Source organism: Callorhinchus milii, unplaced genomic scaffold (assembly GCF_018977255.1).
Source record: "Callorhinchus milii isolate IMCB2004 unplaced genomic scaffold, IMCB_Cmil_1.0 Scaffold5, whole genome shotgun sequence".
In the NCBI taxonomy this organism is placed as follows: domain Eukaryota; kingdom Metazoa; phylum Chordata; class Chondrichthyes; order Chimaeriformes; family Callorhinchidae; genus Callorhinchus; species Callorhinchus milii.
The window spans coordinates 13,260,015-13,287,129 of record NW_024704746.1 but is presented as its reverse complement, the minus strand read 5'-3'; the positions used below and the strand labels follow the sequence as shown (position 1 = coordinate 13,287,129).

General features: G+C 36.9%; 1 protein-coding gene across 1 annotated transcript; it reads left to right on the top strand.

Annotated features, from left to right (window-relative positions):
- Positions 1-184: 184 nt before the first annotated feature.
- Positions 185-26,531, top strand: LOC103174762 (G protein signaling modulator 2). Its single transcript, XM_007887305.2, is given in 17 exon segments — positions 185-594; positions 1,704-1,784; positions 6,814-6,939; positions 16,004-16,225; positions 16,945-17,080; positions 17,556-17,698; positions 18,164-18,287; positions 19,447-19,562; positions 19,899-20,054; positions 21,497-21,605; positions 21,938-22,067; positions 23,250-23,320; positions 23,473-23,661; positions 24,217-24,244; positions 24,247-24,354; positions 25,094-25,314; positions 25,480-26,531. Coding segments are annotated over 15 exon segments (1,989 nt in total). The 5' UTR covers positions 185-594; positions 1,704-1,784; positions 6,814-6,880; the 3' UTR covers positions 25,657-26,531.
- The last annotated feature ends 584 nt before the right edge of the window (positions 26,532-27,115 follow it).

Sequence of the window (27,115 nt, the reverse complement as noted above, 5' to 3'; positions counted from 1 at the left end):
TTTGGCTTGTGTGAATAATGGTAAATAATAAACGTAGATGTAAATAAATGGTGAAAATTATGGATCTGGGTTGGGCTGTGTGGGTGTCAGGGTTGACTTGTACTAACTCTACAAGTACAGTACAGTAGTAACATGGGGGGGGGTGTGAGAGGGTGGGGGGGGGGTGTGTGTGAGAGGGTGGTGGGGGGGGGGGGGGGGGGAGGACCTGATCAGCAATGGTGAGGGGCTTCTTACCCTCTCCATCCCCGGTATTTGGTCGCTTCCCTTTTTTAAGCGGCTTCTTGCCATCTCATTGGCTGCTCCGGGGCAGAACTGCTCGAATCAGGAAAGTTTGAGAGAAACAAAATTTAATTCAGAGAAAGAAAGAGAGAGAGAGAGAGACAGACAGACAGTGAGAGAGAGAGAGAGAGAGAGAGAAAATGGCTGAAACTGGGTCCAGGACAAAGTAACTGCCACAGGCCGGTGGGGAGCGTAGGGGGGAAGGATAGAGTTGAGGTGAGGTGGGGGGGGGGAACGACACACTGAGTGTCCACAGGACGGGGGAGAGTGGGCGCGGGGACGGGTCGGGGTTGACGGCCACAGAGCAGTTTAAAGGTAAGCGGTTGCGATGCCGAGTCTCCGCGCGGGGTTTGACAGCTAAACTCGGGAGGGAGGAGGAGGAGGAGGAGCGCCGCCGCCGCCGCCAACTTGTCCCTTCCTTTACTCGTCCGAGTGTTAGTGTTAACGGGGGGTTAAAAAAAAACAACCGACCCGACCGGGCGCGCGGCGCGGGGGGTGGGGAAGGGAAGGGGAGGAGAGGGGGTGAGGGGTCGTCGTCGTCGTCGTTGTTGTTGTTGCTGCTGTTGTCGCAAAGTTTTGCTCCGTGCGGGAGTTGCTGGAAAAAACTACAGAGAGATAGTGAGAGAGGGGCGGGTGGTGGTGGTAGGGGTGGGGGTGTGTGTGTGTGTGTGATGGGGGGGTGGGGGGGAGAGTTGTTGTGCCGCCGTTGGGGAATCGTGTCGATTCCGGGGTGAGTGGTGGAGAAGAAAAGGCCTTTCCCCCCCCCCCCCCCCCCCACCCCTGGACAGAGGGAGTCCTGCCAGTGACTGTGGTTTGAGATCCAGGCACTTTTTAAGCCCTGTAAATCCCGGCTCGTGTGTGTAGTAAGTAACAGGTCACACACACACACACACACATCTGTGACCACCAACATGTGGTTGTAGTTTTTTTTTCTCTTTCAACCCCCCCCCCATCAACCAACACCACCGAAAGTTATTTTCTACAACAAATCTCATCCTTTCCCCCCCACCCCCCCCCCCACCCCAAAAAATATGCAGTCCATTCACTTTACAGTATTTTTCTGTGAAGCGCTTTTCGAGGCCCCCTCGAAGACGGGGTGAGGCGCTCTATCAAATGCAAGGACGATTGTTATTATCGTTAATATAATGATCATCTCGGGAGTTCGTAGAGCAAACGATCGGAATCGTTTTATATTGTCACCCGTAGATTTAAGAGAGAGTGTCCACCTCCCCCGCCCCCCGCCGCACCCCAGCTGAGTGCGGGGAGGCATTTGAGAAGATAATTATTGTAAGAGAACATGACCGGGTTCACGTTTTATGTGACATTTTAAAGCGAGAGAACAGAACTCAGCCGTTCGTGAAGTTTTTTTTTTCGCGTCCGTGTGTTTTGAGATTAATCGTTTCTAATAATGATCTTTTTTGCAGTGTACGTTCGATTGCTGTGCAGATCTGGGACTTGCTCGGCTCTTTGTGTTACTCCACGAGGAGTAGAATCGCAGCATAGAGGTGAGTGACCTGTGCATTCTCTCCTCCTGTATGGCTTCGGCTTGTGTGGGCTTGCAGCAGCATGCGCTTTCGGATTGCTTTATTGCACTTAAAATATCTTTATGTCTCACATTTATTTGAGTTTATTTTCGTTGTATTGATCGAGCGCAGCAGTCAACCAACTATTGTTTGAATTGTACATGTATGTATGTATGTATGTTGGGGGTGGGGGGAACATTTACTGCACAAAACGAAGCACACATTTACAAGGGCGTACTGTCAATTGAGAGCATATTTGGCATTTGTTTTTCAACAGAATTAATCACTGTAGAATGTGAACAAAATATTTTGGATAGACATACTAAATCAAACACTTTTCCACAGAGGAAGCCTTATACCTTCTTTTGGTATGTTTTAAATCTGTGTAACAGACAGGTATTCTGCTTCGTATAAGTTAAGTACTACATTTTGGGCAGGGTATCTCTTGGGCAACTGAACAGGGTGCTAATATTCCTAGGGGTAAATGACTATCTATTTGGAAGTCTGCCCAAATAATCCAGTCAAAACGCTAACTTGCTATTTGGATGGATTATTTTAGATGTGAATCCATAGCCTAATATTCCAATCTACTGCATAATTTGGTTTCCTAGTTTGCAACATTATCTCTTGTCATGGCTCCAAGCTTCCTGTATTGTTGAATAACAACAAAATGACATTCGCATAGCGCCTTTCGTGTCAGGATGACTTCCCAATAGCACGGTGCATGATTACTTTGAAATAGTTTGCAAAACACAAAATCACATACTTTAGCAACCTTTGTTTTAACACGATAATTGTAATCATACATTTACACCATTAGAGGAGTTTAGAATGGTTTCTGAATATTTAATATCTCATTTAAAGAATGTGGAAAGATACCCTGTAAAATAGGTTTTAATAACTTTTTAAACTTTAAATTCACAATTTGCTATCAGAAATTAATATTTTCATTTATTGATTGTCTATTTCAGCAGAAATTAACTAGTTTTTCTGTAGTTCTGACAATCTGAGGCCAGTTCCTTAACAAAGGAATATATCAGCAATACAGTATGTACAATATTCTGTGCTAGGGTAGTTTTTTTTCTAAATATAACTTCTGTCAAGCAGTCAACTGAGAGTAATATATTCCATAACATAAGTATGGTATTCCTCATTCTTTGAATCTCTTTCAATGGACATAAGAATTAACAGACCACAAAAATAGATGCTGCCCCTTAAAAGTTTGGTGGCCCACAGGAACCTATGATACACCCGTGGCCTTCTCTATCCGACTGTACGTGTAGGTCTCAAAATGGAAGCACATCTGTTATTTTAAGATTTATTTCAGGGAACAGCAGCACAGATCAACAACAACAACAAAATTACATTTGTATAGCGCCTTTCACGTCAGGAGGATGTCCCAAGGCGCTGGACAGTCAGTGTTTCGGACTGGTAACAGAAATTAAAATGCAGAAAAGGAAGCTCTATATATATATAAAGGAAGTTCTATATATAGAACTAGCTTTGTGTATTATAATAGAAGAATGAGGAAGATCTAATATTCTTCCTCTTACATGTAAGAGTTCGATTCCCGGCAGGGTGAAACCTTGGGCAAGTTTCCTTACCCCACACGCCTGATAATAATCCTTCAAGAAAATAAAACAATAATAAATTGGTCACTTCAAACCACGACTGTTTGTGGAATACTGCTGTGCTCATTTGGCTGCCACATTTCGCCCACAAATATACAGTCAATTCACTTTACAGTATATTCTGTGAAGCACTTTGAGAAATCTAGAAGACGTGAAAAGCGCTATATCAAATGCAAAGGAGCATTATTATTATAGTATAACTTAATTAATTGTAATACAAAATAAAAAGAGAAGGGATTTTCCATGACATTTCATGCCATCTTGGAACAAAGCAGCACTTTTTCCAACTTGAGCTAACCGGTAGTACTGTACTAGTCGAGCTGATGTTTAGTTTAAGATGTCTTGTTTAAGACGTTTAGTTACAAATATAAATTAAGGCAACGTGTTGGGCTATAGTGCTTTCCCTATTTCAGTTTAAAACCAATCCAAGGATTTAGGACCATTTAGGTGTCAAAAGTTACATAAGGGGTTATGAACTAAATTCAACCTAATTAATTAATCGCTTATAAATGTGTCGGTAACAAGCTTTATTGTTTAATAGTACACTATTTATGCACTTTAAAATACAATAGTAATTAAATTGAAGTTTTGAAAAAAGCCTATTATAATCCAGAAGTTGTCATTTCAATTGCTGATTTATCAAATTCACTATTTTTACATAATGTTGTTTCTTGTTTTTTCTAACATAGCATTAAACTCTGGTAGCTTTATTGCAATGAATATATCCTCGAATAAAGCGGCCCTATCTAATTCATAGATGTTCAAATTTTCAAGAAAATAGCAGGCTTTTGTCAGGATCTACAGAAACATGAACTAATGGAACTGTTTAGCTTGTGAATTTTGTGTTAATCGAGGGTGATCGCATTGGGAATCCTTACCTAGTTTGGGAAATCATTGCTGGCAGTAAGCACGACATGCATACTAAAGCTCTCTTGGCTCCACCCCGAATTCCAGAAGAGCGCTCTCTTTCCATCAGTGTGATGTATTATCCATGGTAACCTACACAAGCCATTTGATATTTGTAGGAACACGTTTGCAACATTAAAACTAGTTTTACTACCTTTCATCGAGAAAGTGAACAAAAAAGGAGATACTTTTTTGGATGGTCCATTGCCTTGTATGATTCACGGCAATGTTGCAAGTGGAGAACAGTGTTTCAATGTTAGCATGGAGTGTTCCTTTTGGAAACTGACATAAGTTCAAAATATCTTCCTTTTTTGGTCTTCCATTTGTTGATTGCATTTTACTGTTGAAGTCATTGCACTAATAAAACAGTATTTGAAAAGTGTTTGGTAGTTTATTGCCTATTTGACATTCAGAACAAATGATACTGATTCACTAACCATGTACCCAGTGAACCATTACATCGAGGAATGCTAACAACACCACAGTGTCAATTGTACATAAATAATTTGAGCAAAATAGTTGGGAGGTTGTTTTCCATAAAACATTGTGGCTTGTCTTAGATCAAAATTCGAAACATCAGAAAATAAAAATGATCTTGAAAAATAGTATTTCACAGGATTTGAGGAATTTCATATTTTCTGGGATTTGTTAATTAAACAAGACCTTAATACATTTCAGACTCGGTTAATGTATCTGGCTATTGACTAATTTTAGCAACTTTTTGGAAAAAAGCTACATGTATAGAATTTAGTGAATAATTGATGACAGTACAAACAATGCTGTACATTTGGTTTCTCATTAGGAATTTTTTTTTCATTTATCAGAAAACCATTTCTATTGCCCTTAACTATCATTTGAGAGAGGTCTTTACCTTCCCCCCACCAAAATGGTTCTACCAAATATAATCCTACTTTAATCTAGCTGTTTGACAGCTGTCAACTGTAAACAGTGATTATATGCAAAGCTGATTTGTATTCTGTAAAAATGCTGACACAAAACATGTGTCACCTGTTTTTATCTCCTGAACAGAGATGCCAGTATATCTGTTGTAATTTGATCCCTTTGTCCCTCATAATTATTAACCATGCTTTAGAATTTCTTCCTTTGTACCTGATGAACCAGAACACACTGTGGTACAAGAAAAGCCATTTCGCCAGCAAGCCCCTTTTCCAGAGCATATCAGGTCTAATCAGCTCTTATGTCTACATACAATTTGATCCTGAGGAAACGTTCTGCAAGTTTCTCTCAGACCAAAAACAATTCAAGTCAAATTCATAATGTTTATCTTTCCTTGTACCTTATCCATTTTACCTTTTCATAGTGAGAGCAGCTCATGGACATTCCCATGTCATACCGTATTTGATCATCATTCTGTAGTTTTCCATGACTTTAACCTCAATCCTAATCTTAACCTGATACAATGGTCATTCACAGGTAGGGAGGTGCTAATCAACATGACTTGCAAATTGTGAACCTTTATTGTGTAGTTCTGTGCCCAGTCTAAATTAAATGACGTATTACATTATCAATTCTTTAGCAATGCATAGCAACAATTCCTTTGAATGAAGGGAGTATAATATAATCTGAAGAATTCTAACTTTCACCAATGCCATGTCAAGTAAATACCTTCAGGACTAATGGTAAATATATCCTAAAATACATTCAGAAATAGAAATAGAAATCCTAAAATACATACATGCATCTTCTAATTAAAAAAATGTAAAATGTGCTTTGATGAAATTCACCTTGAGCTATCCTTGCAATTTAAAGCATGGATTAAATATGGATTAAATGAAGTAAAGACATCTACAATATGCCTTTCCACAGAACTGCCATGTGAATTTAAAGAAAAACATAACAATTACAGCACTCACTGATTGACTTGGTGTTAAAATTGTTGCAGTAACTGATACTTTAATATAAATAATATGTGGATAATTTAGCTACGTAGACAATTTATGATCTACAATCACCTTTAGGAGAATGGTGATTAACTTACTATAAGCAAAATATAAAATGCAGTGTCTTTGCCATTATAATTTTTCAGATAATGTGCTTTGGCTGTGCCTTCATAGCTTGGCAGAATCGCCGTGGTTACGTGTGAAGTACTTTCTCCTGCCTTCAATGTAGTGATTGATGGCTTTATCTGCTTGCAGTCATCAGGACAGGCAATGCTTATGCACGTCAGCTGGGGGGGTTGCTATGGGACTTCTTATTTCAAATGAGGCTTTATGCAAGGCATTTTATGTTCCCTTTGCAGATTGCAGTTGAATGGAAGTGAATGGCCACCAATGCAAGAAATCAGGACAGATTTCTGAATGTGTGAGCTGCATCTGTTGTTGACTTCGATATTAGGTAGTGCTGAGGAAGAACAATGAAGCAACAGTTTAGGATATAGTCAGTAATCCAAAATTACCCTCATACATGTGCAAGGCCGAATTTAAAAACTTGTTTTTATTTCCTGAAAAGAAAAGGAGGGAACATGTGCTCTTCCTGAAGCCTACATTGGACGTGTTAAGTGTCACCATATAATGCAGTTAAATGGATGCAAGTGACATTTTGGTTAGCTTGCATGAGCATTCCTATCATATTCGATACAGGTAGGAATTACTTTTCATTCTTTGGGATAAGAGTAGTAAATTTTATAAGATAGCTTTTTTATAATAAAGTTTATGATGTATGATAAAGTTGTGATTCAGTAGGTTGGTTTAAAAAAAATGAACCTTGTTGCTTGCAAATATTTCAATTCTTTAAAGCTATATTTCAAATGGTGGTCAGAATAAATCTGTATATGCTCTAAATGTCTTGTTTAGCAAAACATCCAATATGGGTGGGGGATAAAGACTGTTAGCAATTAATTGGAAGCAGAGTGAAGATTTTCAGATGAATATTGAAGTGGGTTTAACCATACTTGCTTTGACTCAGGTTGGATTAAATGTTGGTATGATGCTAATAAACAAAAAACGTGTAGGAATCTGATGCCCCTGAGACCCATCAATATGTTTAAGAATTTCCAAATCAAACTACTGAGAGATCCACAAATTCAGTTTCTTATGGAGTGATACAATCTCCCCAGAAATGGAAGAGGTTCACATCCTGCTTACCTAATCCTGTAGAGAATTTAGCTGTAGGATGGCAAGAGGTGAAGTTTGGGGATGTCAGGGCGAGTAATGGGGTACTATTGGAGTTAAGCCAGCTAAATCTGTATAAACTGCCACTGTAGATCATCATTATAATGATTGTAATATTGAGTAAAGAAATTGTGATGCAATTTAAATTTGGTTTAACCTTTTGGGAAAGTTCTCTTGTTTGGGCATGTTTGTGAAGCAAATACAGATAATGAGAAACCTTAATTTATCTGATGTAAGAGCAGATGCAGAGTTTCAGCCTAGCTTCAGAAAATGGATCCCGTAACTGACCTGTGTGGGTTATAACTGAGGGTACCTCATTACTTGTATGCTTAACATTTTCATACCTTTTTACAGCTTTTAAAATGTTTTGCTGAAAATCAGTACTGTTTCAATTCAAAGTTTAAAAAAGAGTTCCCAACCAGTCAGTTTTCTTGGAATATTGCACTGTATTGTATTGCAATATTTTTAATATTGATTATGTAAAAGTAGTTCTGTAAATCTGGTGTTTCTTATGCTCGTAAAACAATTCAATTATCAAGATGATAAAAATGGCAAATCACTCTGTCAATATTCTGCCATTTTCATTCGAGTGATCCTAGTGTTGAAAGAATTATAACAACATCAACCACAAATACAAATTACATTTGTATATGGTGTTTTACATCAGAAGGACGTCCAAAGGCACTGGATAAGGACAGATAAGGGTTTCCACCTAAGCTGGGGCTTGGAATCAAGAGGGCTGGAGGGTAGTGAGGTAGGAGTGTAGAAAAGCTGAAAGCTTTTCCAGGGTAGGAACAGAAAAGCTGAAGGCTTCTCCACCAATGATGAGGTGAATAGAGCAGGGGACACAGAACCGGGCAGTGCCTGACGAACAGAGGGAGCAGACAGGTTTGTTGGTGTTAAGAGGTTGCGGAGGTAGGGAGGAGCATGACCGTTGAGGACTTTAAATGTGAGGACGAGGATTTTAAACTCGATCCTCTGAGGCATGGAGAGCCAGTGATGCCAGGCGAAGATGGTAGCGATCGGTTCACAGAACTTGGTATGGGAGAGGAGGCAAGCGGAAGAGTTATCCATAATCTGCAGCTTTCAGAGTGAAGAGTGAAGAGTCCGGCGAGCAGGGATTTTGCATAGTGGAGCCTGGACATGACGAATGAGGGTCTCGGAGCCTGCCAGGGAGTGGCGGTGGTGGGCAACGTTGCAGAGGTAGGGGAAGGCGGAACAGGTCATGGCACAGATGTGGGGTTTGAATCATAGTTGAGGGTCGAAAAGGACATTGAGGTAGAAAGTGCATCTGTGAACAGTCATGCTGTCATTGCCTGAGGTGAGGCGACACTGACACGGGCCAAACAGGAGGGCCTCTGTCTTGTCATCGCTCAGCTGTAGAAAGTTGTCACTGACGTCTGACAACATGGCAGGACAGCAGTGGTCCTGAAGTCTAGGTTGGAGGCAGAAAAATTATAAAGCTGAGTGAATGCAGCAAAACCCCTTCACTAACAGGAAGCAGGAAGACCAGTCAATCAGGCTGTGTACTTGGCTGTTGTTACTTTCATTTTGTGGTTGGGGAAAGTGAACAGGGTGTTCCATTTGTGCTTTAGAATTCAGGAAACCTACCCAAAAGGTATCCAACAAAATAAACATTTATAGTGACAGTTAATGTAGCTCTGTGTGCTACTGTAAAGGAAGGATATAAAGCAGCTAAATTAATCTGCCTAGACTTACAGCACCAGTTTTCAGGCAGTTTATTTTATGGGTGTGGGGTACATTCTAAAATTATCCACATTGCATTTCCTATCTGAAAGGCAAGCAAATTTCAAGATTTTCATTTGCAACTACTGTAATTTACTGGAATGAGTGGTTATGCTCTTGTTAATCCGACACTATTATAATAATATTGGTATGCAGTTTATTCTGCTTTGTTCTGAGATTTCTTAAATGCAAGTTATATATTGCACAATAATAATCCTTGCAATTGATATGGAGCCTTCGAGTTGTCTCAAAGCGCTTCACAGAATATACTGTAAAATGAATTGACTGTATAGCTTGTGGGCAGAACATGGCAGCCAATTGTGCAAAGCAGTGACCCACAAATAATCGCGGATTAAGTGACCAAATTATTGTTTTTTGAAGGGATTATTACCCCTGGAAAAGAGATCCGCTAATCGACAAACAACCAGGTTTCTACTTACTGATAGGTAAAGAGAAGTATGTGGGGTAAGGAAACAAGTAAAGAACAAGTCAAGCTGATAAGTTTAAATTACAATGCACAAACTGCAAATTAAACTCGAGACCCACAGGTTTAAAGTTATCTGATTTAATTGTTTTTAATGTGGAAAAACTGAATAAGAGCCAACATTTACACTTGTGTATATGCGTGAAATATGAGAACTAGCCTTAAATTTTTCAATTAAATTCCAAAGAAAAATAAATTTTGCTCACTTTTTGTATTGTCTCACTGCTTACACTATCTTCTTCTATGGCTTTCATTGTGTATCTGCTTGTAATACAATATGCAGTAATGCAACCCAGTAGTTGAATTAGGTTGGAGCAGAATGTAATACTATTAAATTGCTGCTTTGTCAATATTTAATGAATTCATTAAAAATGTATGTTGTCGAACTTCCCAGTGCTGGATGAGATCTGAGATCTCATGGTTTAGTTAATTGATTAATTTTTACCTTTTTCTTTGGTATGGTTAGAAATGCGTAAAACTGTCCAGCCAAATCCTTGGATGACAATTAAATCCTTTAAAACTAATTTCTCGTGCACAACCAAAACAGTATTTAAAAGTGAATTAGCTTAGTAGGTGTGAGTAATTTAAATTTATCAGATTGACTTGTTCTTTACTTGTTGCCCCTTTTGTAAAAATCACGAGTTTGTACAGGAATTTGGAATCCTGTAAACTGACAATGAAAAGTGAAAAGTGTAATGGACTGTATTTAACAACAACTTGCATTTATATAGCGCCCCTCTGCAAGGTAGTGTCCCAGAACACTTATTTATTTAAAGTAATGCAAATTAAATTGTTATAGCTGTTAATTTTAGTCATAAGTTATTAAACTGACCTTATTAGGAAAATTAGTTTAAGTTCACTTTTTGAATGAGATTTCTCAAACTTTTTTTCCTTTAACAATACATCGTACTGCCATTTTATTCAGCTCAATCTGTTTTTGTGTAATATGTGCTACAGGGAGTCCTGTAGCTCAGTGGTTAGAGCACTCGCTTTGCAAGTGAGAGACCTGAGTTCAATTCCAGGCAGGGCGAAACCTTGGGCAAGTTTCCTTACTCCACACGCCTAATAATAATCCCTCCAAAAAAACAAAAACAATAATTAAATTGGTCATTTTCAATCTACGACTGTTTGTGGGACATTGCTGTGCGCAATTGGCTGCTACGTTCGCCCACAAATATACAGTCAATTCACTTTACAGTGTGTTCTGTGAAGCGCTTTGGGACGTCCTCCCGACGTGAAAAGCGCTATATCAAATGCAAGGATTATTATTATTATTATTATGTGGGATAACGCTGAAAACTAAGGGATAGCTAAATATTTACTGAACTCCAAATGGTGTGTGTGTTCATCATAGTGTAGATGACTGCAGATGATAAAATAACAAAAATATTAAAATCTACTAGTTGTTACTCAAACACTGTTGGGCGGTTTCAGAGTGATTTGCCTTTCTCATAAAAATGCATAGAACAAGAAACGCTTGCTCCATCAAATTATTTTCCTTCCACAGTCATCCACTCAACTGTATGGACTCTACTTGTCGATTCTCCTAATAGCACAACTGTATTTAGAAACTCCATTTGCAGATAGTTTCTCTGATGAATCTCCCATCATTTAACTCTATGGCATGTGTCAGAATTATTGTATTCTTTGCCATAAGCTTTGCCATAACCTGTGAAATTAGCTTCCAGGTATACTAATTGTTCATTTATTCAAACTGCTGTACTCTGTTCAGTGCCTTGGGACGTCCTCCCGACGTGAAAGGCGCTATACCAATGTAATCTTGTTGTTGTTGTTCTGATGCCCACTCTCTTGCTTCTTGCTCTCTTCAATGAACAAGCGAGACATTATAATGCAAAAAACAATATATTCCATGAAACTATTTCCCAAATGTTCCTTCAGTCTTATTTCACATTGATTCACGTGATAAATCAAGAGGGTTCTTGGAACATCAGTGTGGGTGGAAACAGTTCCCAAAAGAACTGCAATTTATTTTCTGTTGCGAAGCAGTGTGTTTAATGAGGAAGCAATGGTTAGCACAATGTCAGCAAGAAATGGGGAGCTACAGGGCCAGATACTCACTTTAACTGACCAATGTGTTTTATTACTTACTTTAATCTAACAGTAATCTTGTGAAGTTTTCTACAAAAAATAGTTTCAGTACTAGAATTCTTTTCTAGCTATATTCTTAAATGTTCATTTTACATGCTGCACATGAAATGAAATTAATGTGGGTGCATTATAAAATTAGATAGGGCTTGAAGGAATTATACATATTTGAAAGAACTACGCATTCACTAGCTATGTGGATTAACAAGTTGCAAGTGGGCTAAGGAATTAGATGGATAAGCGATTTACTGGATTTGAGTAGGTAAACTACGGTCATGGCACAAGTAGAATAAATGTAGTAAAACCCTTGGTGGGATGACGTGTTCTGTTAAAGTATTATATTACAAGTTTATGAAGGACCATTATAATAAAAACCTTAAATAACTTCTATTTGAACAAAAACATACACATTTTAAATAAATGTGCTTAGGATGGATAATTAAAATTATCTGGTGAACTCATAGACTCTATATGTTTTGTGTTGAATATTACATTCATCTTGAATTCCAAAATGGCGCGAGTGAAAATGGGAGCCACCTTCAGGAGCATTTTGTGCTAATATCGATAAGAACCAGTCTAAACTGATTGTAAACTTGCGACCAAATTTCCAACTAATTCTCTACCTGTGGTTAGAGCACTCTCCTCGCAAGCGAGAGACCTGGGTTGAATTCCCGGCAGGGCGCAACATTTCCCTCCTCTATACCCCTCTGTTTATCTAGCAATAAGTAGGAACCTGGTTGTTAGTGTATTGGCGGATCACTTTTCCAGGGGTAATAATTCCTTCAAAAAAAATTCTAAGAAGAAATTGATCACTCAATCCATGACTGTTTGTGGGACACTGCTGCTGTGTTTCGCCCCAAAACATAGTCAATTCACTTCACAGTATATTTTGTGAAATGCTTTGAGACATCTCAAATATATGATGAGGCAAGGATTATTATTATTACTTTTTCTTTCCAATCTAAAGTTTGATTTTTTTCATCATTGTGATGCTTGATTAACTAATGTTATCAAAATTGGCTACAGTTTCAAATATTTTTAATTCTTAAGATGAATTCAAATACAGTGAGGCATCATTTATTTAAGCAACAGTTATCCGAGGTGATCGGTCAACTAAATTGCTCAACTGTGCAGCAAACCCTATATGAGCTTATTAGAAACAGTCGAAATTTAAGCACGTGCAAGGAATAAACTTCCTGCAGAAAAATAACATACAGCAATTATCAGACATTTGAATGGCAAATCAACTGAAGCTCACTGAAATATAGAGTTGGGAATGTTCTTTGACGTAAGAAATTGTGAGATGCAATACAAGAAAATGTTGAAATGTTAAAGGTATCACTGAAATAGTTGATGTTCACAAACATCAACACTAATGATCTTAAGAGAAGAATTGTAAACTTTCACCACATGTTAAGATATTTTTAACAAAAATTCTCAGGATACCTCATTTTGATGTGGGGAAATGTCCTACCTGTGATTCAAAAGCTGTTAACCCTTAAGAAAATTGTTTGAACTTTCCGAAATATAAAGAAAGAACCAAATCTCTACATTTCTAATGAAATGGATCTCTCAAAGCAAACCAGCCCAAAACAAATGAATAAATGGAATTCTGTTTAATAAGAAATGCATGACAATTCTGATGTGCGCAAATGTGAATTCAACCCTAATTACTCTGCTGGTCATTGGGCAGTCACTAGTGTGTCAGTCTTCATTGGTGTGTATTTTGTAGCTCTCCCTAACAAGTTGCATGCTGGAATAGAGCACACAGGAAATGCTGATCTGCTCTCATAGATTTTTATTATTATTATTTTAGGAACTACTGAAGCAATCTTAATACTATTTTTGATAATTCATCTCTGTATCCAGAAGCAGACTTTCAGCTGATGAGATCTATTTTTATATATTTGCCTCACCAATTAATACTTCTGTTTCATACCCTAAGATGGTTTCTGTGCATAAAAGTACTGAAAGAAGGGGGTATGAAAATTAATGCTGTACAGCTTAGAATGGTGTGAATCAAGGTATCACACCAAAAATTATAAGATAAACCTTTATTTCTTATGGAACCTGAGTTCTGATTATGCCCTGAAAAATTGTATAATTCATATAATGCACAATCCACCTCTAGATATGTAAGGGGAATAAAATTGCTGAATGGATGAATATGAATAGTAATGATCATGGATACCAGGTAATATTGATGTCCTAGTCAATTTCACTGTCACAAAATTCTTTTGTTTCTGACAATGATTGATATAGAGCTTGGACCACATTACATCATCCACTACTGAGACATACAACATACTTAACATTTCCCTTAGCTTTTGTTAAAAAAAAATGACGGATCATATTGCACTTGTTCAGTGCCTTCACCTAAAAGTATTCTATGTGCTTGGAAAGTATTAAGTTTCTATTATATATTTATTTGCCTTATACTTGCCTCAATATAAAATTAAAAGGTACCTGGGCCTCTATTTGTATTACTTTTCCAGGGCATGGAATCACGGCTAAACCATCTTTGATAACCAGTGAATTTCACTTCAATGTTGTATCAGTGAGGCTCAATCCAGAACCTTGGCGTTCTGTTTAACCCTCAACTTTCCTTTCTACCCCACATCCGTGCCATGACGTGCGTTGCTTTCCCCCACCTCCACAACATCACCAGGCTCTGCCGGTGTCTCGTCTCTCAGGCCGCCGAAACCCTCATTTATTACATCTAGGCTCAACTAGGCCAAATCCCTGCTTTTCAGCCTTCCCAATTCTTCCCTCCACAAGCTGCAGATCATCCAGAACTGTAGCTCATATCCTCTCCCACATCAATCTGTCCGCTCCCTCCAGACCACCCCAGAGAGGCTGAAGGCTGTCAGGCCATCAGCCTCTCTACCCCCAGTCTCACAGTCCCTTCGCTTTGCTTCCTCCCTTGCCTCCTTCAAGGCACGTCTCAAAACCCTCCTCTTCGACCGGGCCTTTGGCCATCCTTCTACCCCTGCCCTCCACCCCTCCTGATCCCAACCCCCTGCTTGGGTCCAAATCTCTGACTGTCTAGCGACTTGGGATGTCTTCCCGACATGAGAGGCACAATACAAATATAATTTTTGTTGTATCCTACCCTTAGTGTGCATACTTCATACATTACTGTTTTGACTTCAGTAATATAGGCTGTTAACATAGTGCTAACAAGTAATTTGGTACTTTATGTACAATCAGTTATCTAAACGTCACATATCTGAAAGGACAAATCTCATCCTATGTTGGAGAAACATTCTTTTGTATAATGGCCATAAAAATTCCATCTAACTATATTTCATGACTTCCTGTTTACCACAACATGGTTTGGTCATTTTTATTTGATATAACATAACAAATGTATTTGATATAACTATTTTATTTGAACTCAGATTTTTTTTTAGATTTTATTTGATACAACATTTAATAAGATTGTATTTATGAATTAATTGTTGGTTCACAAGGATATTGATAGTATATCTTGTTAATAAGAAGTGGCATGTGACATAAGGTGCTTACAAAATGTCAGCTCTCTAAAGCCGTTAGTTCAGATTATGCATATTGGAGCCTAGATAGACCCTGCTGTTTTTTTAAACTGTTCTATTGATTGACATTTCAATCAGAAGTACAACTGGTTGGAATTCAACGATTTGCACTACCGTGTTTTTATCTTCATTCTTTCCCCATCTTAAAATTCTATAATCTGCCTGAAAAGTTTTCAGTATACGGGGTTGGCAAGAAATTATTTTTCAAGATCGTTACAAATTACTCTTAATTGTGCAAGTACGATCTACATTACAACTGGATGCATGTCTGTGGAATTGTGTGCAATGTCGTCTCATGTTGGAATAGAATACAATACTTCCACCGTTTTTGGAGATAGTTCAACTAGAAGGACCAAAAGAATGTCAGTCATATCGATGTGTCTACCATGTGGGTTTGCAAAGTTTAACAGGTACTCCAAGTGATGTGGTTTATTAATTTCTTTGATAAGATTTTTTTTGAGTGGGGAAATAATTATTTTGGAAGAAATTTGGGGACATTCTGGAAAACCATGACCATAAAGAAATAATCTTTTTCAGTAGATTTAATTTAGGCTCAAGATTTGGAATACAAATATTTGTTGGACAACAGTAATTATCTGCCGTTTGTCTGCATTATCAATGACTTCAATACTGTTACTTACAGAATGGAGGCTTCCTGCCTGGAGCTGGCTCTGGAAGGTGAACGACTCTGCAAAGCAGGAGATTGTCAAGCTGGGGTATCGTTCTTTGAAGCTGCAGTTCAGGTTGGAACAGAGGACCTAAAAACACTGAGTGCTATCTACAGTCAGCTTGGAAATGCCTATTTCTATTTACATGAATATTCCAAAGCACTGGAATACCACCATCATGACTTAACTCTTGCAAGGTAAATATGTTCTGAATATTTTCTCCTACTTAAAGCAAGCTTTGCAAATGCCATTGCTCCCATGATATTTTTTTGCATGCAGCTTTTGGGGAAACTTTCTTTATCAGTGTTCTTGTCGTTATTTATATTTCACTGCCTGTTCGCTGTTTTATGATTTTTATCTTCAATTACATTACTTTGATTAAGTTTTGACTTGGGTGAAATACAGTTATTAACTTCATACCTGTGAGAAAATTGAATGTGAGCAAATACAGATTGAGATTCAATGGTTATACTTTGAGCAGTTCCCCATTCAACGTACGCTTTAACTATTAAGCATTTTGATTAATCCATTGTACCTGAGAAGTCTGCATAATCCATTGTACCTTAGTTCAAAACTCAGCAAGTCTATGGAGCACCTAGAAAACTAATTTTAAAAACTGTATTCTGTTACAGAATTTTCTTGTTAATATCCCTGAATTATTCTTGGTTAAGTAAATTAAGTATTTCTATGCGATACTCATAAGCTAGTAGCTGTTAAGAGAAACAGAGAATCGTTAATATTTCAGACCAAAATTGGAGTGAAGCTAAAGTGGACAGCTCTTTCAAAGAGCCAACACAGGCGATGGGCCGAATGGCTTCCTTTTATACTGTGGAATTTTATGATACTGTGAAAGTTCTATAGAGTTCTGAAAGAGCATTTGAAGTTTCTCACTGCTTTGTTATCTGCTGATTTTCAGAACAATTGGTGACCAGTTGGGTGAAGCTAAAGCCAGCGGGAACCTTGGCAATACACTCAAGGTTTTGGGACGCTTTGATGAAGCTATAGTTTGCTGTCAAAGACATCTCGACATTTCTACAGAACATTGTGATAAGGTAGTGATACTGCAAAAAAAGTGAATCAATTGCTTTTTAACTGACGCATTTTTATATGCCTTTTTATTGAATAAATTAAGGGTATGACTTTGCCATTTAACTATTAATGCCTCAAGTCATAAATATGGCCCTCATGTAAAATTAATTAGTTCCTGATTCAATTCTTGTTTTGCTGAGTTTGCTAATCTCCGCTGAGGCAAACTAAAATTGACTTGAATGTGATGTGGGTGTTAAGGAATAAAATTGAATAATTTTGAATAGAATGTTGTCAGATTAAAATTGCTGGGTAAATTACCTTTAGGGCATGTCACCAGCTTTCAACTATTCCTGCCTCTTAGTTCTGAAATATGTTAGTTCTCGGTATGTCTTTGAATAAAAAATGGTGGACAGATTTGTGTTTTTATTTACATTTCTCAATACTATTATGTAATACTTTTCATTTCTAATTTCTAGAATTGTTTTTGTTTTTAAACAGATAGGCGAAGCAAGAGCACTTTACAACCTTGGCAATGTACATCATGCTAAGGGCAAAAATCTTGCTTGTGCAGGAACTCAGGATCCAGGTGATTTTCCCGAGGAAGTGATTTCAGCTTTACAAAAGGCTGCAGAATACTATGAGTGAGTATCTTTTGCCTTTAATATGCACTGTATGTACAGCAAAGTGCTGTTATATCACGGTAGTTGGGTCCATAAAATTCCAGTCCCCTCACCTTATAACAGTCAGTCAGCATTCCAAGTTGTGACGTTTTTCCGACGTAAAGGGCACTATACAAGTATAATTTTGTTGTTGTGATGTCACTAGGCACATCACATAAAAACTCAGGTGTTAAAGTAAAGAATGAACTTTTACTATTTCTTTGATGAAAATTGACTATTTTCAAGTATCCCATTGTATTTCCAGAATTTTGTTTGCCTTGAATTTGCTTGGTAAAACTGAATTTATACTAATGATTTAACTGTACTCATTAGCACTTTGAGACGTCTCAAAAATGTGATAAGGCACTATATCAATTGCAAGGATCATTATTATTTATAGTAATCACCACTAGCCATTCGTTTTACTTTTTCTCATTTTATATATAGGGAAAATTTGGTTATTGTTAAGGAACTTAGAGATCGAGCAGCTCAAGGACGTGCTTATGGAAATCTAGGGAATACACATTATCTTTTGGGGAACTTCAGAAAGGCAGTGAGATCACACCAAGAGGTAAGTGTGGAAAAATAATATGTTTCTTCTTTTAAAATGCCAACATGCAAATACAATGCACCATTTTTGCATGAGGTTTCAACTTCAAATACATTCATAGCTTTACCTCACCCTACCTCTGTGCTCTTTTACGATCCATCTCACTCAACTTTGACTACTCTGGTTTCCTTCATGGCCTCCTCTCACTCCACCCCACCATTTGCTAGGTGATCTTTTAGGCACTCTACCCCTACACCCTGGAACTCTTTTCCAAAATGCCTTCCCTTTATTCCCTCTATGCTTTCAACACCCACAGAAAAACTATCTTCAACTGCTCCTTTGGCCACCGTCCCCCTATCTCGCACCCACCCCGAGCTCCCACTCAGACTTTGTAAAATGTAATGGTGTTTTTCTATGTAAAAGGCGCTTTGTAAGTGAAAATTGGATTTGTTGAGAGAGTGGATAGGAGTGTTCCTTTTGCATAACATTTTCATCCTAATTTGCTGCTCCAAATGACCCATGTAATTATGTGCAGCTAAAGGCGGGGGTTTTGTACCAGATTCTGCTCGACTCGGATTTGAAATCTTGTTTTTTTGCTGTACATTATGACAGCTCTCACTTTTTTTTTATTCTATTGCCATCTGTTACATGTTACAGTTTTTCTTTGGGTGAAAAGTTGCCAGAATTGTTTTTACCTCTAGGCTTCAGAGTTTTTTTTCTGTTCGCTTATTTAAAAATAATTCTAAACCCTATTTTTATACTGTGCTCAAGCTCCATGGAAACTCTTCCCTTTATTTGACTCCAAAAAGTATCTTATTACATAATGGGTTGTGAAGGAATTTGTGCAGATGGAGAATTTATAGGCAGATGATGGGGCTAAATGTATTGAAGAGTGTTTGAAATTGATCAAACCAGAATTTGTAAATTTGACTTGCTCTGTGTGGTGTGACATTTCAATTATTGTGTTTGATTTTTCTATCTTGTAAAATATCTAATGAAAAGTAGATGTCGGGGCAGTGCTGGGTACTGAATAGTACATTTAGAGTGCTAATATTCTCATTTCAGTCCAGAATGTTTCCTATCCATCTCACCCCCACTCTCTGTCATTCCTATGTAAATGCCCACAAAATTACAGGGTTAAATATTCAATACTCTGATCAATTCATTACATTATTTTCAGCGCTTACAAATTGCAAGAGAGTTTGGAGATAAATCAGCTGAAAGGAGGGCATACAGTAATCTGGGAAATGCTTCTGTGTTTCTTGGTGAATTTGCTGTGGCTGCCGATCATTACAAGTAAGTATTTGTGAGAAGCTTTTGCTGTTACCTCCCAAATCTTCAAATGATGTGATCCATAATATTTCTTTCATCTTTTGAAGTGTTTGTTGTGTCTTTGTCTTTTAGCTGGTCAGCGTGAGGAAGCCAGCCAGCTAAAAGACAAAAGACTCAACAACACTTCAAATAGGAAGCCATTTCCTATTGGAAACTTTCTGCAATGTAACTGCTGCTTTGTGACTACTGATTCAGGATTTATAAGTCATACTCTGGTGGAAAATTGGGAGTGAAGTGTAGTTACTTTAGAATAATAATATTCGATCAATACTTCAAACTGATCACATTTCCTTCATTTAGGAGGACACTTTACCTGGCTCGGCAGCTGAGGGATAGGGCAGTGGAAGCACAAGCTTGTTACAGCCTTGGAAACACTTATACTTTACTTCAGGACTATGAAAAGGCCATAGAATATCATCTGAAACATCTTCTGATTGCACAAGAGCTTACTGACAGGTAAAATTGAAGGTTCATTTCAGATTGCATATATGGTAGCATTTTTTGTTTAATACCAGTTTTTGTTCACATCTCTGAATACAAAAATGTAAGAAATGCAGCAACGAGTGCTTTACTGCAATCATCACCTCGGTGACTAATATTATTGTACGTTAGGTGACACAATATGAATGGAGCTTTGTTGATGGCACAAATTCAAGCCCTTACCCTGAGACTTGTAGATTATTGCTGCAAATAGTCCAATGTGGGTGGTTTGCGGAGTGTGCTGCATATTTAAAAATCTTAACATTGGATTTGAGTGAAGGACAGGATATAACCTGCAATTAAATTTCAATTTAAGCAACGATATAAAATTTGGGGATCAAAATACTGTATATAGAAAATAACCATAGGTTACTAATATAATGCATTTAGAAATTTTATATAAGGAGAAAACTGGACTGACATAAAGGTGTCTTTGCAGTAGTATGAATCAAGACCTAGCCATTAAAATAATAATATTATAATAATGATCTTGCATTTTATATAGCACATTATTACATTAGAGGATGTCTCAAAGTTAGGAACAATTAGCTCCTTGATTAAAAAAAATTAAGACTTGAAATACAAGTCATTGTTGTATCCATTGTGTATAAGCATTCAGATTAATTCAAGATTCCCTGGTTTATATTCCTGAAATGTGCGCGAAGGATGTCAATATTTTGTTCTCCAGAAACAGTTTTCAGTTGATTAATAATTGCATGGGAGGGGTGGGGAAACCAATAGCTAAAATATTTTTATGTGTTTTGAACAAGACAGAAGATACATTGTTTTGGAGGTATGCTTTCAGTAAATCAAACTCACTTGTTCCCTAATTTTCCTTAAGAATCACACTTTCTGATTATTAGGTCAGGTAATTGTTAAATTGTGTACTGGTTGCAAAGCCATAAGCAATAAATCAGTAATTTAAAATAAAAGCTTTAGTCAACCTCTTACCTTTATAAGTATGACTGTTTTACAAATGAAAATATAAATTTATATTGTCATTTGTAAAATATGTTGGGGAATGTCCCAATGTGCTTGGACAGACTAGAGTTTGCACTCAAACTGGGGTTGAGAGAAAGATGGCCAAAAGCAGGGTCAAAGAGGAAGATCTTGAGGCGGACCTTGAACAAGATTGTTAAATATTAGGTCCCAGATAAAAATGTAGAATGGTTAACTATGTCGATGAACATTTTTGTACATGTGAATAATCATTTGGGCAAGGCACAAGTACAAACTGGCTTTTCTATATTCCATGCTGTATTTGTTCATTCTATATCTGATAGTGTATGGAACAGTTCATATCAGAAAAATGAAACAAGTTAAAAATATTTTAAACCTTTAAGACGCAGATTTGATTTGTCTCTTTTACATTATTCAGATTTCTCTATAGTAATTTCTCTGATCTATTTGAATTTTAGGATTGGTGAAGGGAGAGCATGCTGGAGCTTGGGAAATGCATACACAGCACTAGGAAATCATGAACAAGCTGTGCATTTTGCAGAGAAACATCTTGAAATTTCCAAAGAGGTAAAACAATATTTTAGCTTAAAAAATGGTGTAGATACATTTCTACTAGATTTCCTGTGAAAGTTGGCAAGAATTGCTGCCAAGTACATTTTACCAAAGTCATAGCAAGTGTTTCGGAAAGGGAAGTTTAATTTTGTAGTTGTGATCTGATATGGGACGGATGAATTGTGTTCTTATTCCAATGTGATCCTTACTGGTTACCAAAAAAAATTACTGAGACTATATCCCATAACGTTTATTGTCTTACTATTGAATCTATATGATTTCCTCCATTTCATAATACTCTGCTGTATGCTTAAAACTTTTAACATATTGTGTGCTTGTTGTTATAGGTTGGTGATAGAAGTGGTGAACTCACAGCGCGAATGAATCTCTCAGATCTTCAGATGGTGTTGGGCCTGAGTTATAGTACAAATAGCTCCATTTTGTCAGTGAGCCAGGAATTGGATTATAACTCTCAAGGTAGGTCCATTGTGAAAAGAAAATTTCAACTTTACTACTGTAGATACTTGATTTTAACTAAGTTTTACCTTAATTTCTCTACTTATAGTAGTAAGTTTATTCCTACAATTAACCTACATCCATCCGACTTGAAAGATAAACGTAAATTGTTGTTCAAATGCTAACCCTAAACTACAGAAATAAAACCCTGCATAATACAATTATTTGTATTGCTGGAAAGGTTATTTCACTTGCTTTCTTGTTTGGAGGTAGTGAAATATATCCTCTTCCTGGGTTTATTCAGAAAGTGATTTGCTGAAAACAAAATCCCAATTTCATTTGTTTGAATTGCCAAATGTTTCATGAGCACAATAATTGATCAAATGTTTCAAAACAAGCATCCTGAACAGGAAAAAAAAGAAATGATGGGCAGATGCAAGTTTGGTGAAGGAAGGTGATGCAAAGTGATTTAGACCTCTTGACTTATGCCACAATACGCGTTCCTTCGTATTAATTTTACTCAACAGTTGCTTTATTAAGAGCAATTTTTTTCAAAATAAAAAAGACTTGAAATAATCTTGCTCAGACAGTAATCAATCTGATTCATGTTTAATATAATAATCCTTGCATTTGATAAAGCGCTTCACAGAATATACTGTAAAGTGAATTAACTGTATATTTGTGGGCATAACGCGGCAGCCAATTGCGCATAGTTGTGACTGTCCGACAAACAGTCGTTGATTGAAATGACCAATTTTATTGGTTTTTTTTATTTCTTGAGAGATTATCATCAGGTGTGTGTAGTAAGGAAACTTGCCCAAGGTTTCACCCCGCCGGGAATTGAATCCAGGTCTCTCGCTTGCGAGGCGAGTGCTCTAACCACTGAGCTACAGGACTCCATCTCTCTAGACTCTGATTTTAAAGTACATGTTTAACCAAATCTCATGCCCTTATTAAATTATTGACTAGACACCCATCATTTTTGCTAATTCAGACAGAGAATGTAAGATAATGAACAAATCTCAAAATTGTCTGTCTCTCTGGCACATGCACAGACAGCATTCACATCCTGTTTCTTTTGTTGTGGGATGAAGAGAAGGTTATATTTCTGGGAGGGTACCAACTGCTAGTATTTCAGAGTTGAAAGATATGAATGAAGACCACAGTTAGTCCTTGTAAATACTTATTGCATTCTTCTTCCAGGTGCTCGACCGCGATTAGGGCGTCGACAGAGCATGGAAAAAATGGAACTTATGAGGTTAACACCAGAAAAGGTAATTAGGTTTAAACATATAGAAAATGTTTCAGAGAATCATTGCATGCTGGGTGGAAATGAATATTTACACTGATGAGATTTTAATATTGATGTTTAATGCTGTTTTCACTCTCCTCCTTTTTTCCCCCCCTACCCCCACCCCTTCTAAAGTTCCAAAACTGGAACAGTGAAATCCTTGCCAAACAGAAACCTGCGCTTTCTAAGCCATCAGCTAAGTTGCTGTTTGTAAACCGATTCAAAGGTAAAAAGTTCAAAAGCAACAGTTCAGCTTCAAAAGTACTTAAAGACACAAGTAATTCTGTGCTCACAAATGATATCAGAACACACGCTCCCCAAAAGGTAAGTTGTGCTGCAAGCCTGGTTTCCTCAGTTTATGCTTTATTACACAAACTTTTTATAAAAACTAGGAAATATTCAATTTCAAGATTAAATTATACAGCAATCAGGATTTCAAATATAAAGTAGGAACCCTAATATTTATTAGACGTAATAAGCACTGGTTTAACTCCACATAATTTACACTGAATTCCAAATCTCTGCAACTTCATTGTTTCCAAAAAAAAGGTTTAATATGCAGCATGTAAGAAATCAAGATTCCTGCGAGGCTGGTTTCCCTTTCAGTTTATGCTTTAGTAAATTATATAAGGTGCATCATTTTTCTGGTAACTTAACTCGAGTAATCGGAAGTACATAATACCAATCTACAAGAACTCTGCTCCGAAATCTGATTGTTTTGGGGGCAGAGTTTAGTCAGTGAGTATGTTCTACTTCCTTTTTTTTGTTTTAATCCTGTTAAAAATTAGTGTCTTTTCAGATCCCAATACAAGTGCAAGAGTTAGGAAAAACACGGGTTTTGCAATTAATGATTCAACTAAGCAAACATTCTAATTTCAGAGGCTAAGCCCGGATATGATTGGGGATGAAGGTTCTTCGACCTGTTAAGTCGGTTCCAGAGCAATCGAATGGATGATCAGCGGTACACATTTACAAATGCAGCTGTCTCTTCAACTCCTCCACAAACCATGGTGAAATGTGAGCACTCTTTCCATTGTGTCCAAACCAACCCTGTAATATTTCTATGTACCAATACCATAATTTTCTATGCTTATAGTTATCTTTTAAATCTCTAGGTCACGTCACAATCTATAGTGAAGAATATATCACAATATTGCAACAAAACTTGGATTTGTAAAAGTCAGTGACTTGAAATGTGTTCAGTTAAAAACATTGGGAAATAACTTAATTCGATATGGGGGGATTTTATCAAACCTTGAGAATGATCAGAAAAGCAAAATTCTAAACATTATTTTTTCTCTTCTGACAGTAAGTCATGAGGTTTGTTAGAAAAACAGACTGGATATAAACAATTAAAACACAAAGCAAATATTGGACAGTAACCATGCAGAGTTCAGTTCATATACATATAATGACCATATTCTCCACAGTTCACATACAATCCATTTTTGATACTGGATCTTTGCAGTTTGGCTCCTTGATCCCATAGGTAACCAAGTGAAATCCCAAACTCCAAATGTAACCTTGGGAAAACCTGCGTGGATATAAACCTCCCCGCTTTCACTGTTCTTAAATAAATAACATAACTATTTTAACGGTTTCAGGAGTTTCAGTACAAATTCTGATAAATCCTTAAAGACTTTAGTCACCAAAGCTATCTCTTATTCAGCTTCTATTTGTCAATGACAATATTAATGCATTTTAAGTTTAATATGCCCACAAGCTAATTTCAAGTCTTTCTTCAAAATTCTTGCAGCCCATTCTGCTTCTGTTGTCTCTCCCCAAACTGATGAGTTTTTGGATCTGCTGGCAAGTTCTCAGAGCCGCCGATTAGATGACCAGCGTGCAAGTTTCAGCAATCTTCCAGGCCTTCGACTTAATCAGCACAATAACCATTCTGTTCTCAATCACCTAATGAACAATGGCGATAGCAAGGAGCCAGATGACAAGTTCTTCGACATGCTAGTAAAATGCCAGGTAATCAAACAAGCATTTACTCCACCAAATTTTAGTGTAGTTACATTTATGCAAGTCAAACAGTTAACTTAATTTCCAATTGTCTGAAATATTGTTAAACGTTTCACTGTTACAATGCAGGTTAGAGATAAACATTTTTAATGAATTGGTTTGTAATTGTAATAGGGCTCTAGACTGGATGACCAGCGATGTGCACCACCAATATTGCATAAAGGCCCTACTGTTCCTGATGAAGACTTCTTCAGCCTGATCCTGCGATCTCAAGCTAAACGTATGGATGAACAGCGCTTCACATTTCCTTCAAATGTGAAAGAAAAAAAAAGCTCAATTCCAATTGAATGAATGAGTTCTCAGATACTTAAAATACTAATTATTCAAAAGAAACACAATGTCTGAAAAATGCACGTTATGTATTGTAAATATTGAAATCACTGTCTTCTGAAGTCTGTGTATGCCACGAGCAGGGATAAACTGGCTTTTTTTTAAAAAAAATGAATTTTCAAGGTTTACATGAAACTACCAATGACTGCAAATGGTAAAACTAGATCAATATCTTATTTTTGTTCCTACTCTTTTCCACAAAATTTTTTTTTTGTTTAAAATGTTTTTTAATCCTCCACCACTGTTTTGTTGAATAATCACAATTATTACAACTCTCGGTAGTTGTCACAGAAGGTGAGAAGACCATTGGTTTTACATATTTTCAGAAGATTAGCAAGACATGACTGCCACACTGATTAAATTTGTAGATGTTTACAGAATTATGTTAACAAAATTGCTCATGCCTTTATTTCAGTTTTTTTTTAAAAAGCTGACTTAGCAGAATAATGCTGCCCATTAGANTTTTTTTAAGTGAAAGTGTGGTTGTTACATTAATGAATTTAATTCCTACAAGGCATTTGTAAACAATAATAGAAAGAATATTTTCTGTCGTACAAAAATATTTTACTTTTTTGACCTCAATCTACTGCCAATCTGTTTGGTTTACCTGAAGTTTATTGAAGGGACTTTTGTAACTGTTTTTTGTCTCTTTTTTTATTTGTTTTTGTAACTTCTGCTGTAAGAAATGCTTTTAGTTGAATTGAAGACCCATTGAGTACTACTGTACATTTTGTTGTACATGTTTTTTTGCTAGATGTAATTGTTTTTATGCTTTAAAGTACTTTTGTGAATTCACAAAATTTTGATGATTAAAGCTCAACATGTATATTTTTAAATTCATTTGTTCCATACCTGTTTTCAGTCACAGGGACCATCATAATTGCCATATTTTTGGCACGAGTATTTTAATATTCTGTAAAAGCAAAGAATTATAATATATTTTAAGTTAATAAGGTCTGATCAGGCATCTAATTGGTAAACTCAATTTGTTGTGTGTGTCCCAGACGGCATTATCCATGTTGATCTCGATGGCAGGCAGGAGGGAAGAGAAGTCCTGTTCCCTAAATGGAAAACTATGAGTACCGTACACAAATCCAACAATAGCTTTCAGGTGTCAATATTTACAGTATTGTGTTCCATCTCTGAAATATGTGATGGGGAAGGAGGAAACTTCAAAGAAAATAGTGATACACACAAAACTATTCAAAAATTGGTCCCAGATATATAAGTTACAAAGTATCTGATTGTTCACAACATTGATTAATTGAACAACTGCAGCATTTGCACTCAGATTTCAATTTGATCTAAGTCTTTTTGAAAAATATTCCATTACTGTTATGCAACCACCAGAGGACACTTATGTGCTTTTTAGAATGGAACACTCATGAGTTGGAAAATCATTATATCAATCTTTTATTTC